This window comes from Suillus fuscotomentosus (assembly GCF_016647785.1).
Source record: "Suillus fuscotomentosus strain FC203 chromosome Unknown F5891scaffold_26, whole genome shotgun sequence".
NCBI classification, from domain to species: Eukaryota; Fungi; Basidiomycota; class Agaricomycetes; order Boletales; family Suillaceae; genus Suillus; species Suillus fuscotomentosus.
Genome location: NW_024539538.1, coordinates 587,453 through 601,153, shown reverse-complemented (window position 1 = coordinate 601,153; position 13,701 = coordinate 587,453). Strand labels below are relative to the sequence as shown.

At 48.4% G+C, this 13,701-nt stretch overlaps 4 protein-coding genes across 4 annotated transcripts; 2 read left to right on the top strand and 2 right to left on the bottom strand.

Annotated features, from left to right (window-relative positions):
* Positions 1 to 7: 7 nt before the first annotated feature.
* Positions 8 to 3,287, top strand: F5891DRAFT_951762 (oligomeric golgi complex component, COG2-domain-containing protein; the record flags this gene model as incomplete). The annotated part of the gene is made up of 12 exons (XM_041375066.1): positions 8 to 412; positions 468 to 548; positions 604 to 758; positions 800 to 923; positions 985 to 1,221; positions 1,264 to 1,752; positions 1,808 to 2,027; positions 2,082 to 2,200; positions 2,250 to 2,346; positions 2,396 to 2,614; positions 2,665 to 2,965; positions 3,017 to 3,287. 12 exons carry the CDS (start codon positions 8 to 10, stop codon positions 3,285 to 3,287), a joined length of 2,718 nt encoding a protein of 905 aa, XP_041226245.1.
* A 96-nt stretch (positions 3,288 to 3,383) lies between these two features.
* On the bottom strand, positions 3,384 to 8,066 carry F5891DRAFT_1128517 (Golgi CORVET complex core vacuolar protein 8-domain-containing protein; the record flags this gene model as incomplete). The annotated part of the gene is made up of 7 exons (XM_041364285.1): positions 3,384 to 3,464; positions 3,504 to 5,063; positions 5,087 to 5,971; positions 6,030 to 6,230; positions 6,281 to 7,209; positions 7,262 to 7,751; positions 7,818 to 8,066. 7 exons carry the CDS (start codon positions 8,064 to 8,066, stop codon positions 3,384 to 3,386), a joined length of 4,395 nt encoding a protein of 1,464 aa, XP_041226244.1.
* Positions 8,067 to 8,773: 707 nt separating this feature from the next.
* F5891DRAFT_303392 (uncharacterized protein) lies at positions 8,774 to 10,949 on the bottom strand. Its single transcript, XM_041371280.1, has 5 exons — positions 10,427 to 10,949; positions 10,224 to 10,377; positions 9,863 to 10,165; positions 9,602 to 9,810; positions 8,774 to 9,542 (listed from the first exon to the last, which is right to left on the bottom strand). Exons 1-5 carry the CDS (start codon positions 10,878 to 10,880, stop codon positions 8,800 to 8,802), a joined length of 1,863 nt encoding a protein of 620 aa, XP_041226243.1. The 5' UTR covers positions 10,881 to 10,949; the 3' UTR covers positions 8,774 to 8,799.
* A 499-nt stretch (positions 10,950 to 11,448) lies between these two features.
* F5891DRAFT_303350 (tryptophan synthase beta subunit-like PLP-dependent enzyme) lies at positions 11,449 to 13,659 on the top strand. Its single transcript, XM_041371279.1, has 6 exons — positions 11,449 to 11,904; positions 11,974 to 12,561; positions 12,613 to 12,832; positions 12,920 to 13,185; positions 13,241 to 13,342; positions 13,396 to 13,659. The coding sequence occupies exons 1-6, from the start codon at positions 11,580 to 11,582 to the stop codon at positions 13,554 to 13,556; spliced, it is 1,662 nt and encodes a 553-aa protein (XP_041226242.1). The 5' UTR covers positions 11,449 to 11,579; the 3' UTR covers positions 13,557 to 13,659.
* The last annotated feature ends 42 nt before the right edge of the window (positions 13,660 to 13,701 follow it).

The window sequence follows — 13,701 nt, the reverse complement described above, 5'->3', positions numbered from 1 at the left end:
ACCACACATGTCTTCGCGCGTCTCCCAAGCCGCTGCCAAATCTCCCGACCCTTATGAGTTGGAACGGTTAGCGGAAGAACTCGTTGCGCGTGAGCTCGCAGGGTCTACCTATACTCCCCGAACTACTGCCTCGACGGAGCTGCCGATTTATGTCCCACTATCGCATGACAACCCTCATCTAACTGCAGAAGTGTTCAACGTCGAAGAGTTTTTACTCTCTCGATCACACACATCTCCACAAGACTTGCGCTCAGAGCTTAGAGACTACCTTACTTCGTTGAAGGAGGAGTTGGTGCTACTCATCAATGACGACTACGAGGCATTCATTAGTCTGAGTACAGACCTAAGAGGCGAAGGCTCGAGATTGGAGAAGCTCAAGCTCCCGCTCGACGACTTGCGGAAACGTATCACAGTGAGCATCACCATTACTCTACGTGTGATATCGTCCCGCTGATTCGCCATGCAAGGAATCGCGAGCTGGCCTCCAGGCTACGCAAGATAGCATTCAAGAGACGCTCGATGCCCGCACCAAATTACGCGAAGAGAAGGTTCATATTCGATCTATGGGGTCCAAATTCTAACTAAAGCGTTGGTGGTCTTCAGGCACTCTTACATCTCTTGCTCAAGATATCAGAGTCTGTGACCAGACTTGAAAGTCTTCTTCTCATCTCCCAAGTTACTACGTCGTCACTCGAAAGTCACAACGGCAATTATCAATTCCATCTGCCGGCCTCTGCAGGACAACCCATCGATGCCAAGTATTCATATTTCTTTTGCTGTTGTAAACGATCTAATAGAGTCCTAGGAACCAAGGCAACCGCGCCAAGCACCTTTCCAGAGTCACTGCTGAGTACACTCAACTCCTGTATCACATCGAGAAGGCAAAAGAAGAAAATTGTGCATTTGTGGATGAAATACGATGGGTTTGTTGCCACTTTCTTTCATAGTGCGATTCTGATAGAAGTCTTTTTTGATTTGGGTTAGCGTATTGACCGCATACAATCAACTCTCACATCGGATCTAGACCATATTTTCTCTGCGATCCTGACCTCCCTAACAGACATCAAAACAGGAAAAGTTCTAGACCTCGAACGAGCCAAACTATATGTCGATTTGACTGAATGCCTAAGGATTTACGATTCACTACACCTTTGGAGGATTGCTGAAGAGATCATGCGGAGAGACGTAATGCAGGCTTTTTATCAAGAAAGTATGGGATACGTATTACTTCTTCAGAAAGACGTTGCTCATATTTCCATCCAGACTATCTTTCCTGATGCACTAGCCGTATCACTCTCACCAGTTTTACCCCACACTCCGCTTCCTGCCGCGCTCTTTACCCGCACAGAATCACGCGGGAGCGCGCTGTTTCCCCGTACCCCATATACCCCATTCACTGCATTCGCCACCAAACAAAATCCTTTTGAAGCTTCACATGTTTCTGGACCGGTGCACTTGCTTGACGAATCCAATGATGCTCTTGCAAGATTGTACAATCAGATCCTTCGCTTTATTGAACGAGATTTTGGACGTATCATGGAAATTACCGAACGAGTTTCCCTTAAGGCGGGTTCAACTAAGTCGCAATCAGGTATATCATTGGGAAACTACAACCTCGGAGACGCACAACAAGTTTCTGCGGATGGCTTCGAGATTATGACCAATGTAGTGTGGGCAGAAATTGGTAGGGCAATAATGGACGAACTTGGTACTGTTGTATTTGCGCCCGGAAACCCAAACGAGTTCCGCAAGGTAAGGTTCTATGAATTTGTTTTGCGATTCATTGGATGTCGACGCTTGGTTATAGCACCACTCTACAACGCAGGCCTTCATCCGTTCTCTCGAGTTTTTGGCTCCTTCCACGCATTCTGTGCAAAACATGCGTTCTCATCCAATTTTCACTGCATTTCAGCGACGTTGGCAGCTCGATGTATATTTCCAGCTGCGGTGGAAAGAAGTCATTCCTAAGCTGGAAGAAACGTTGTCGTCGAGAATCTTGGATCCTGAAGCACCAAACTTTACTCCAGGTTAATTACCATCAATTTGTTTTCAGTGGATGTCCCTAGCTAACTGGTCTCAAGGGCGCAATGTGTTTGTAACGGCACAGGCTGCCGATGTTTTCATTGCAATTGCTTCGTGCTGGAGTGCGGAAGTGTACATTCCGGACCTTGCGCATCGCTTCTGGAAATTTACTCTTCAGGTACTTCTCCTGTATTGGTTTTCAGGCGTTGAGGTGAACACGTTTCTAGCTCCTCAGTCGATATCGGGAATGGTTGGAAAGCTCACTGCCACCTGCAGGAGGGTCTCCAGTAAAACCTGCTGCCAACATTATGAATGAGAAGGCATGTGTTTTGATGCATACCAGAGCATTCGTTGACCTTTTTATAGACCTCAGCAATTGTCAACTCTCCAAGATCTTCAACTCCTGGGCTCACGCCAGAAGTGACTACTGAAAGCACGGCTGCTGACGAGATCTTACTAAGGCAGTTTGCAACGGCTCTCGTTGATATTCGGGCGATGACGAGTCAAGTCTTGCAATTGTGGAGAGAAGAGATTAGCATGATGCTTCCCGACATGTCGATAGAAGATGATACAACAGAGGAGGTGCTAGAAGGTCAGCCTAAATACCTCCCGTCTTCACACTGCTCAACTCAACATCTACAGTCGCTCTGAAAACTCAACTGGAGCAGCTCAGTGCCCTTTCTACATCATTGTGCAGCCAGGCCACAGCCATATTATCCAGGCGGTGCTGCGATGCCTTGTTGCCAGTTCGATCAATTCCTTCGCAGTTTAGAGCAATGTCCAACAAACGACTACCCTCCGAACCAAGTTACTTTGCACCTACCATCCTCCGCCCGGTAAGGATCTTCTTTGGAATCGGCACTGGTGGTGGTCCTGGGGAACGACTCAAGGAGGAATTGTTAAGGGATGTCTCAACTGATGTAGTCGAAAGTGTTTGCCAACGGTTCGTATGTTCTTCCGGTGCGATTCACATGATTTTGACTTGGCATCAAAGGTACATACAGTACTTGACTGCGATGAAGAAGACCGAAGAATCTCTACGACGGCTGAAGAAGGGGAAAAAGTCGACATTATCTCTCTTCGGATCTGCTACTGCTGGAAAAGATGACGGAAAAGACGAAGAACGCATTCGTACGCAGATGATACTAGACGTCGAGGCATTCAAGACAGAAGGAGTAGCCCTAGGGGTCGACATGCAGTCTATGAACAGTTTCATAGTTCTGGATCAGATGGTTCGAGCTGAATTGGTTGACGGCGATCTCTGATATTTGCCCATAATTTATACCCTTCGCTAGGTGCAATGTTTTCGGTTACTATTCGATCGTAGCAACAAGATTATGAATTAGGTACAAAACATGCGATTAGAAATCCAAATCTGAGCATCTGAGATGGTGTATAGTCCCTGTCCGTGAAAGTCTAATCTGAACGCCCTCGACATCTGCCTGAGAAGGAAGTAAAGTCCGACCACATAACGAACATACACCGCAAGATGGGGCCCAGCCACGCATTTTCTCTTTTGCGTATAGTTCTACGGAATCGAACACATCCCGGTCAATGAGATGTTTCGAGATGATTAACATGTCTCCATCGGTTCGGTACGACTCCAGCATGCCAGTCAGAATCGTACGGAACTCCGCATAGAGGATGCCTGTCGTGCCGGAGTGAATGGCAGGATCCACCAAACGCTTGAACAGTCGAGGAAACGATACTGCCTGAGTCGAGCTTACAGAAACCAAAGACGCAAATGTCTCTTGGACGATAGCCCGCAAAGTCGACAATACTTCACTCTCAAGCCCTGCATCGCTACCTTTGCCAGTGGAGCAGCAGGCCGAGAGGGTTTGTACAGTATGAATCTGGCTAGCCAGAAGCTGGTACCAAATATCCTCGAGAGGAACTTCTGCAGGAGAAGACGAACTGGAATGTTCCATGCATACTGATATACCGCGTCGTCCAATAGCTTGCAGGTCATTCAGGTATTTTTTGACCGACTCCGTAGAATTAGGAGCTGGCGAGGCTAGTGTGCGCGCAAGATCTAGCGTGAGTTGCTTCTCAAATGTGTCGGCTTTTGAGAGGGCTTCCCGTGGTTGTCCAGTGTAATTCAAGGCCCATATGACAGCATCATACGCTCCTGCTTCCTCGCATATACCCAAAGCCGTCGGCCAATCAATGTCGTCTTGTAAACGTTTAAGGACGGAAATGACACCAGAAGGAGAAAAGCGACACTGCAAGCTGACGAAATGGTGGCGAAGCCGGCTATTGATACGAGTCGAAAAACTGGGAGTGGTAGAATACTGGTCATATTCACTGTCAGGGATCAGGTGATTGAGGTAGACAAATTGGTCGCGATCATCCGACAAGGGGGGTCTCTGAAGTGCGGTCTCGTGAAGCTGAGGGGCATGCTTGTCTAGAAGAGACGCAGTTGCAAGAACGTCGGCTTGTAAGAGTTGATCCAGTGAAATGGCGAGAGTATTAATGACATCGCCAGGGACCTGCTTTTTGTTATCTCTTGCCGAACTGGCAATGGCTTCTTCCAAGCCGCTGAATATTTCTGAAGGGCGGAGTTCTGGATCATGAAGGAACGCGGTGAGGAGGGGACCCCAGCGAAGCTCGTGGCGGTACCGACTACGTAAGATGCGATAAAACCCGGCATCTTCAAAGAGCTGCAGAATTCGGTCTCCATCATGAGGGGTGTAAACGGACAGGAGATACTCTGCCGCGAGCTGACGGTCCTCTCGCGTTTCCACTTCAGGCTGGGTAGCAAGTGCAATAAGAATGTTATGAAGGATACTGGGTGCGACTTCAATGTGGTGGGGATACTTTGGGACGTTCCGTGCAATGAAGATATTCATAAACGTGGCATCAGATGGTGAGAGATCTTCACTGGACATAATATCCAGTAGAATCCTCACTATCATCAGCCGACTCATGTCTGGGAAGTCGTGTAGATATGAGTCCTCAAAAGCCATGTCCAAGCAATCCAGGAACGATTCAGCATCGAAGCGGAGTAAGAGTCGAGCATAGGATATGTTGGTTCCATACCGCTCTCGTCTTGGGATGTCAAAACCAGATTTCCTCCTTCAGCGGGCCAGACAGTGGAATGTCCGCAAAAAATGAACGAGTACACATCTCTTTTAGCAAATGAAGCCTCATCTGGCTCCATAGGCTCCTGGCTTGGATAGATTTTCCCACACAGCACGGTTGCCAAGTAAGAATAGATCTTATAAGCATTCTTAATGATGGTGTCCGTAGGCGCTGGGTTCTGTTGTAGGCTACGGATAAGGGCAAGGGATTCGATGATGGGAGAGACATAATCTCGCAGTGCACGAGTGTACACATAAACTAACGCATCCCATAGCTGGTGGGTTCGGCAGAGATTAATGGCTTGGTTGATGTCCAAGCAAGATGGCTCGATGTGCCAGATAATTCGTTCTGCGAGATCCGGACGTCCGTCCTCCTCATGTAGCGCCACTAGTCGTTGTGTGATTCGAGGAGGAACTGAAGGGATGCTGCCATTCAACACGAAAGGTTCAAGTTGATGGAGGAACATCCGGTAGATGCCGGCGTTTTCGTACTGCTGGAACAATTCTTCGAACAAGAAGTCAAAGTCATCCAAAGCAATACAAGCACGGGCACATGTTGCTACCAGATCTTCAAAGAGCGAGGTGCGATCGACGCCCCGTCCATCAAGTGACGCGTGTGTACCATCTGTCATGCGGTCTTCAGAAAATGCATAACGGGAGGACGCCACCATCAGGTCATGGATTTTATCGGCGATTACGATTTGACGTTCTTCCGGATCTTCAGGAAGACCATTACGGTTGCCAGGAGCTTCGCCTGTATAGTATGTCCGGGTCAGATCGATGGCACTGAGAAAATCACCCTGTTCCACGAAGGACAGGATCCTGTCAGCCCAGCTAAGCAAGGTACCAACAAGTAGTTCCTGTCGACCCTGAGAAGGGTGTCAGTTCTTTCTTGGCTTCTATATGGAAGGAATGCGAAGCCCTCACCAGAAGGAAGAGCTTTCCTTTGTAGGTCCGAATACTATGGGCGATGTCTCTGACAGAATCCGAGTATGATACCGAGCCATTTCCTGTAGAACCTAGCGAAGGCGATACCAGAGAAGAAGAGTCGAATCGGACGGCTTCAACTATTTTCATGCCATGCACGTCATAGATACTCAAGGTACTCGCAGTAAATATGGCCATTTGCTGTCGAAAAGGGGCATGAGAACTGATGCATTACATTGGAACGAACTTACATTGACATTAAGCCATTGGATGGCAAGGACGGCATCATCCATCATCCACTTTCCCGCCTCCTCGAACACCAGCGTGCCAACTTCCACTTCGTTCGTTTTCCCTGTGCGGCTATTTAACACAGCCTGTTTGATCTTCTGTTCATGTACACGTAATAGATATACGTGACCCCCCCACGAGTACGAGAGAACAGGATGAGTTGGCGTGCGTTGTGATCGTTTCCCGTCCTTGACATTCTTCTTGCCCATTGTTTTGTCCAATTTCTCTGTGGAAATATCTTCAACGCTAGGGAACCACGCAAGACATCCTCTCCTTCGATAAGCGGGGGATGACAATTGTTCCTCATCTCGCATAATTTTCAGCCATGTCTTTGGAGTAGGCTGCAGGCCCACAACAACGAGTTTTGTAGGCGTCAGCAAGGCAGCAATCTGATATGCATCGGTGGAATGTGGAAGAGGTCCTAGAGGAAGAGTGCTCATTGCCAGGATTGTATTGTGTGGTCGTCTTCTGCGGCGAAAGGAAGTGCGATTGAGTGCGTTCTGTTGGGAAAGTGGGTCTGCGGGATGACCAGAGATACTAGCTTCGGGAGCGTCCTCTCCATGATAGTTCCCGAAAATGCGTATCGTGTCTGATGCATCCACAAATAGGACTTTGCCAAGGCTGTGATAAAAAGATAGACCGTGCTCATCAGCGGAGACCACAGCTGTATGACGGCCAGCCACGAATGATATGCTGATGATACGGGAGCCTGAAAGATGTCCTTCCTGTCTGCCAGACGTGATAGCGGCAAGAGTAACAGGTGTCACGGTACGAGCTGCAATCTCAGGGTTTTTTAAGTTGAAAAGTTGGATGTAGCCCGTGGTATGCCCAGATGCGACAAATGTATGGTCGTTTGATAGCGCAACCGCGGAGACGGGCCCAAAAATTGATCCTGAACGAGATTAATCAGATATCCAATGTCGATTCAACAGATTTGAAATTACCTGACGAGTCACTACCGCATATACACTTCAATGATTGCTTGAAATCGAAAACGAATATGCGGCCCTTATCTGTCCCAACGCAGATAGACCCATTGGCAGCCAGGACCATGGGAGCTCCTGCAATTATATCCCCAAGAACACTTGATGCCTTTGCAGGTTTCTGGTTGTAGAGATGAGACCCTGCGCTCCGGAGCGACGACCACCGAAATACTTCTCTCTCCTGGCCTATCAAAAGTCCATTATTGCCCGTTGAAGGAGACGAAGTCCGCGAAATCTCTGAAATTTGAGATGGGGACGGTGAGAAACTATTTATAGCCTGGGCATGGGGAGATTCAGTGCTGGGAGCAGGGGAGCGGAGTCGGGAGACGTTTGGGTGTAGGAATGGCTTGGGGAATTGTAAAAAGGGCCCGTTCGGCGCAGGAGACCCTACTCTGCTATGTGGGAGAGAAGACATGACTAAGGAAGCAGATGTTGGAGCGGTGACGTCCAACTGAATATCAACACGCTGCACATGCATGAGTACATGTCTAGGCTGTGAGGCGTGCCCACAGCTTACCGGCACATCACGAGGCAGTTCATTAGAAGCACTGCTATTTTCCTGCAAAAGCGCCTGCTCCACCTCCTGTTCTTCAGATTCATCATGATCATATGAATCCTCAGGCCCGAGAACGTCTCGCAGCTGATCTCGATAGTTGTCGCCTGTGACCTGATCAGCGTCTACACCATCGTAGACGAATCCACCACCATCTTCCTCCGCTTCTGCATCACCATTCTCATCGTCACCGTCGCTGAGCAATTCCTCCATTCGCGTGGAGTAGCCTCCGCCTTCATCATCTTCTGCGTCCTCTTCATTACCGGAGGACGTCGGCGACTGTTCAAGGTCGAGAGCGCGCGGTGAAAATTCCTCGTCGTTGGTTGAATGTGCCGCTGCTGATGACATAGACGCCTAATGTTTGATGGTCGCGGACGTCGTACGCAGCAGTGGCCTGGTTTCTCCGTTCCGAATTAGGTAACTTGATTTATCGGTATCACGTGCATGCAGGAAGACCCAGGGCTGGATGCGTCGAACCTGTAATTCAGCACGACCGATGGGCCGCCTCATGCATTATGCTTTATGGGATCCTTCCCTCCGCAAAATAGCAAGGACCGAGAGCTGGGCTAAGCTGATCGATAGCTTGATGTGCTTTTTTTCTTTGTTGCACTTTGTATTGATATTTCCATAAGACGTCATGAAGTTCTCTACAAGTGCCGAGCTCAGTATGTATGATTTTGTATGTGTTCCTGTTCCTCTAGGTATCGTTAATTTTTATTGTATATATCACGTCAAGTTCCTGGGTACGTATAAGTATAGTAACCTCAATGCGGGATGTCAACACACGGTTTCCTCAGGGTACGGCGTGTCAGAGAACTCGCGCGACACTAGATGCAAGAGTTGGTGCCGTATCACAATAATACAAAGATATGCTAGTGAAGTGGTCAGGAAGTAATGATGCGTGATGGAAGGGGTACATCGAAGATTAATACCAAGTCTATGATCATCATGACACCATTCTTCGTTCTCGCTCCCTCGTCTTCACGCCCGGACCAAACCGCTCCTGGAAACTTATCAGTTCCTCCATCAACTCCTCCATCATCTTCATCGTCGATGGCGCTGACGCATTCCCATAACTGGTATCTGAGGACCCGTCGACAGAGATGGTGGCGTTACTGTCCAAAACCATAGGTGAGCCCATGGTGTCTCCTCCACCGACTTCACGATCATCGTGAGGCGAGGGGTTTGTGGAATTCTGTGTTTTCACCGCCCTCAGCGCTTTCTCCAGCGCATCTCTCCGACGCCCACGGTCAAGCGCCCCAGCTTGCTCCCTTCCCACCCACTCTACCAATGCGCGCACGCGCTTGTTCATATCCCCCACACTCATTCGTTTACTGGGCCATTTGACCTTCACACCCCTCTCCATGGTCCGGTCGACCGACTCTCTGGGCCCAATGCCCGAACCGCGGACTTCAAGTGGACGGGGCGTATCTGTCGGCAGCATTGGTTCCAGGTGAGCAAGATAGTCTGGTAAGTTCCATGACGTAAACATTGGTTGTTGCGAGACAGCATAAGCATGGGAATTGCGGTATGCACGAGAGTTCTCTGAGCTGACAACTGTGACTCCACCGGCGCGCCTGGTAGGGTCACTTGGCACGCTCCCAGCGTGAGAAGATGGAGGTGGTCTTTTGGGTGTGGGGTTTGTTTTGTTCCGGAGGCTTGCCGTAGGTCGCTTACTGGGACCGGCAACTTGAATTTCATTAAGTCACGTGAGTTTTATCCTTGTCATTGAATTGCTACTGACATACCTTCTTCGCCTTCAGCGGCAGCGACTGCATCTTGATTAACAACTGCTGTCTTCCGTGATCCACCGCCTCTTCGATTGCGGTTGCCGGACTTCGCGCCGCTACCTGCCTTTTTAGCTGGAGGGGCTGGTATCTCCTCTGGCACGGTTGTAACTACTTCTGGCTGATGATCAGAGGCAGTTGAGGCTGATCGTGTACGTTTCTTGGGAACACTGTCATGACGTCAGACAAACAAAAACACATGAATATAGCAAGAATACTGACACGTCGTCCTCTGTACGCTTGCGCTTTTTGCGATTGTTCAAATCTTGATCTTCGTGGCTTTCAGCGTGGCCATTGACGCTCCCATTTGTTTGAGCGGGATGTGGTTCTGTCGCGGCTGCAGCTTCAGCTGCCGTCGCTTCAATGATCTCTTTTAAGCTCTCGTCAAACGCCGCGTCGCGGCTGTTCATCGTGTTCCTTCGTTTGGGTGGTTTCAAAAGTTGTGTCGGAGAGTGTGATCGTGACAGACGCGAAGCAGTGTGGTGTGAGTTGGCAGATGATTGGCGAGGTTTTTTGGCTAATCTCCTGTGGAAATGGAACTAGTCAGAACGAGATAGGGAACACAGAACCAAAAACAGCTTACTTCAGAAGGTCCAGGTGACGCTCAGGTTTGCATTGTTCACAGTGGTATTCGTCCTGGAGATCCGCTTCATGCTGGTACCCCATGCATAGGCCATGCTGCCAGACATTGCAGGTTTCACACTGAACCATGAACTCTCCCGCATCAGCATCTTCCTCTATTGAAAAGGTAAGAGAGTAATCGATACATAGTCGAAGATAACATACCATTCTGGCCACATATGCAACGCGTGATACCCTGTTCCTCTGGGTCATCGTCTTGAGGGTCTGCGGCGCTTCCGGTATTAGAGTTACTGAGTTTAGTGGAAGCTGATTCGATCAACTGGTCAGTAGATGTCGAGTTTTTCTCCTTGCCGTTGGCCTTGCGCTTTGCGCGCCCGTTTGAGTTCCCATGGCTGGAGTTGGCGCCATTGGTATGAGCGTTCTTGGTAGGGACAGGCTCTTCGGGATCCTCTTGTTTTAAACGCTTTGTGCGGTTGTTGTTGCTGTTGGAAAGTATGGCAGGACGTGTGATAGGCTCCTTTGTTCGGGGGAGGGACTCAGAGGCCGGGGAATCTGGAGATTTAGAAGTACTAGCTGAAGCAGATGGAGCAGAACGTCTTCCAGAACGTCGTGTTTCTCGTGGTGAAAGAGGAGGACCCATTGTTGAGGACTGGGCCATAAACTGGTGGTGAGCAGGGAGAGGGGAAGAATTTGTTTGGCAAGCTTGTGGTGGATCTGAGTATAGTTTGACTTTACATTTATTTAGGGCTGGCAGCAGACTTGTTATCTTCCGACTCTTCTCTGCACAATCGTTCAACTCTTTTCCTCACTTCAATTCTTTATTCCTTCTTCTATCTTACTTCACCGAGTTTTCCGGTGCAGCAGCTCATGGAAAGAATGCAAAAAATCTGGTCAAAAACCAATCAGGTCTTTGTCAGGTACGGTGGTCGTTCAGTTGGGATTGGGTGCTTATAAGACGGCACTTGGTACGTTCTTACATTCTATCTTTCTAACAACCAGATAATCCTCAAACTGAATGACTGTGCAGGTCGGGTTGTTAGTGTCTTTGCCAGTGTTCCTCATATACCCCGCCGTCATGATATCTCGCGCACGTGATCTCTCCACGAGTGTATGACGCACGTGTCGTTTTCGCGTTTTTGTAACAGGAAAATGCCTATATGGTTCTTGTGTTGCCGTCTGGCTGATAGCATGAAACCCATATAGTATATGAATCCACACATGTTCCGTCCTGGACTAGTCAATTGATACTACGGTTTACGCGCTTTCCTGTTCCGGCAGGCACCGAGTCATTTTCATCGGTTACATAACAGGTTTTTGTTTCAAGTTCGCGTAGATATGTCTTCATATTCTCATAACTATGGCACCAGCTATCACAACAACTCTAGAGTACTCTTCCAACGCACCTCAGCCTCTCATCTATCCGCGCTTATCTGAACATCACTTGCTATCTTCGAAAGAACCTGATTACCTTCGTCTCATTCTTACTTCCAAAGTATATGAGATCTTGAAAGAAACACCCCTGGTCTACGCTCCAAACCTCAGTGCTAAGCTAGGCAATCAAATATGGCTGAAACGAGAAGATCTACAAGAGGTTTTCAGCTTCAAGATTCGAGGTGCCTATAACTTCATGGCAGGACTATCTGAAGAAGAAAGGTGGAAAGGTGTTGTAACGTGCAGTGCTGGTTAGTGTGCATACTTGTGACGCTTTAGCAATGATATCCCCGTATGAATCGCTGATTTGACGTTTTCAGGCAATCATGCACAAGGAGTAGCTTTCTCTGGCGAACGTCTCGGGATACCCTGTACCATCGTGATGCCAAAGGGTACTCCATCCATCAAAGTTCGCAATGTCGAAAGACTCGGGGCGAAGGTCGTACTCCATGGTGTTGACTTCGACGAAGCAAAGGCAGAATGTGCAAGATTAGCTGCCAACCATGGACTGGTATTTGTCCCACCATACGACGACCCGCTCGTAATCGCAGGTCAGGGTACGGTCGGCATGGAAATATTAAAACAAATGCCAGACTCTGACAATCTCGATGCCATCTTCGGTGCAGTTGGCGGCGGCGGTCTTGTCTCTGGAATTTGCGAGTATGTTAAACGCATAGCCAACCCAAACACAAAAGTGTATGGTGTTGAGACCTTTGATGGAGATGCTATGGCACAGAGTCTGAAGAGAGGGGCGAGAGTGACTTTAGCTGAGGTTGGCCCCTTTGCAGACGGTACAGCAGTAAGAATCGTTGGAGAGGAGCCATTCAGGATATGTCAGAAACTCTTGGATGACGTAGTCCTAGTTGACAACGATGAAATATGCGCTGCTATCAAAGATATTTTCGAAGGTAAGGGATATTCCATTCCTCGTAGAATATTTACCTTGCTCATGAACATAGAAACTAGATCCGTCACAGAGCCCTCCGGAGCCTTAAGTCTGGCAGGCTTAAAGCGACACATCATAAATCAAAATCTTGTCGGCGCAAACCGAAAATTCGTTGCAGTTGTCAGTGGAGCCAACATGAACTTTGATAGGTTGCGTTTCGTTGCAGAGCGTGCAGAATTGGGCGAGGGACGCGAAGCACTTCTGAGCGTGGAGATACCAGAGAGGCCCGGAAGGCAAGTTCTTCGTTCTTTCTGAGTCATCCCTTCCTGTCCCTTGCATTTGTTATTCATTACTTAACTTCTCTTCTCGTGCCTATACAGCTTCTTCGCATTGCACTCCATCATCCACCCGCGGGCAACAACAGAATTCATATACCGCTACAATGATCCGAACACCGCACATCTATTCCTCTCATTCAAGCTAGATACCTCATTTCGAAAAAAAGAAGTGGAGAAGGTGCTTGAAGAAATAAAAAAACAAGGGATGACTGCACATGATGTTAGCGATGACGAAGTCGCCAAATCTCACGCACGATACATGATACGTGGATCCACAGCGATCCCAAACGAAAGAGTGTTTCGATTTGGTAGGCATCATTGGTATTTCCACTTCACGCTGTGCTTACCAGAATCTTACTTCAGAATTTCCTGAACGACCAGGCGCCCTGCGCAAGTTCCTTCAGGGTATTTATCCTGGATTAGGCTGGAATATATCAATGTTCCACTACCGCAATCACGGCGCAGGTTCATGCAATATCTTCTTTGTCGTCTTTTGTTTGCTCATGAATTTGTCACAGACCTCGGCAGAGTCCTAACGGCCATCCAAGTTCCGCAAGAAGATTACGCGGCATTTGACGAGTTTTTGGGCAATTTGGGATATCACTATGTGGAAGAGACTGATAACGAAGTGTACAAGCGGTGTCTTGGAGGGCAGGTTGCTCTAAATGGGTCAGCATAGAATCTATGTCCAGGTTGAGCGCGAGCGCGTCGCCAGGCATGCATTTTTGTCGATGTTGATTTATTCGAATATCAATTGAATGACGCTTTAAGGTATACGTCTACGAGAGCTCAAAGATGAGCTGTTGTGGAATATTCTGTGGTGT

Bases quoted from the DNA above. Each gene is read 5' to 3' on its own strand.
- F5891DRAFT_303392 (XM_041371280.1), bottom strand. From the start codon at position 10,880: ATGGCCCAGTCCTCAACAATGGGTCCTCCTCTTTCACCACGAGAAACA. The intron at 10,378-10,426 runs GTATGTTATCTT...CCTTTTCAATAG, and splicing joins TTGCATATGTGGCCAGAATG to AGGAAGATGCTGATGCGGGA. The intron at 9,543-9,601 runs GTATGTCAGTAG...ATGAAATTCAAG, and splicing joins TGCCGCTGAAGGCGAAGAAG to TTGCCGGTCCCAGTAAGCGA.
- F5891DRAFT_303350 (XM_041371279.1), top strand. From the start codon at position 11,580: ATGGCACCAGCTATCACAACAACTCTAGAGTACTCTTCCAACGCACCT. The intron at 12,562-12,612 runs GTAAGGGATATT...TCATGAACATAG, and splicing joins TATCAAAGATATTTTCGAAG to AAACTAGATCCGTCACAGAG. The intron at 12,833-12,919 runs GCAAGTTCTTCG...GTGCCTATACAG, and splicing joins ATACCAGAGAGGCCCGGAAG to CTTCTTCGCATTGCACTCCA.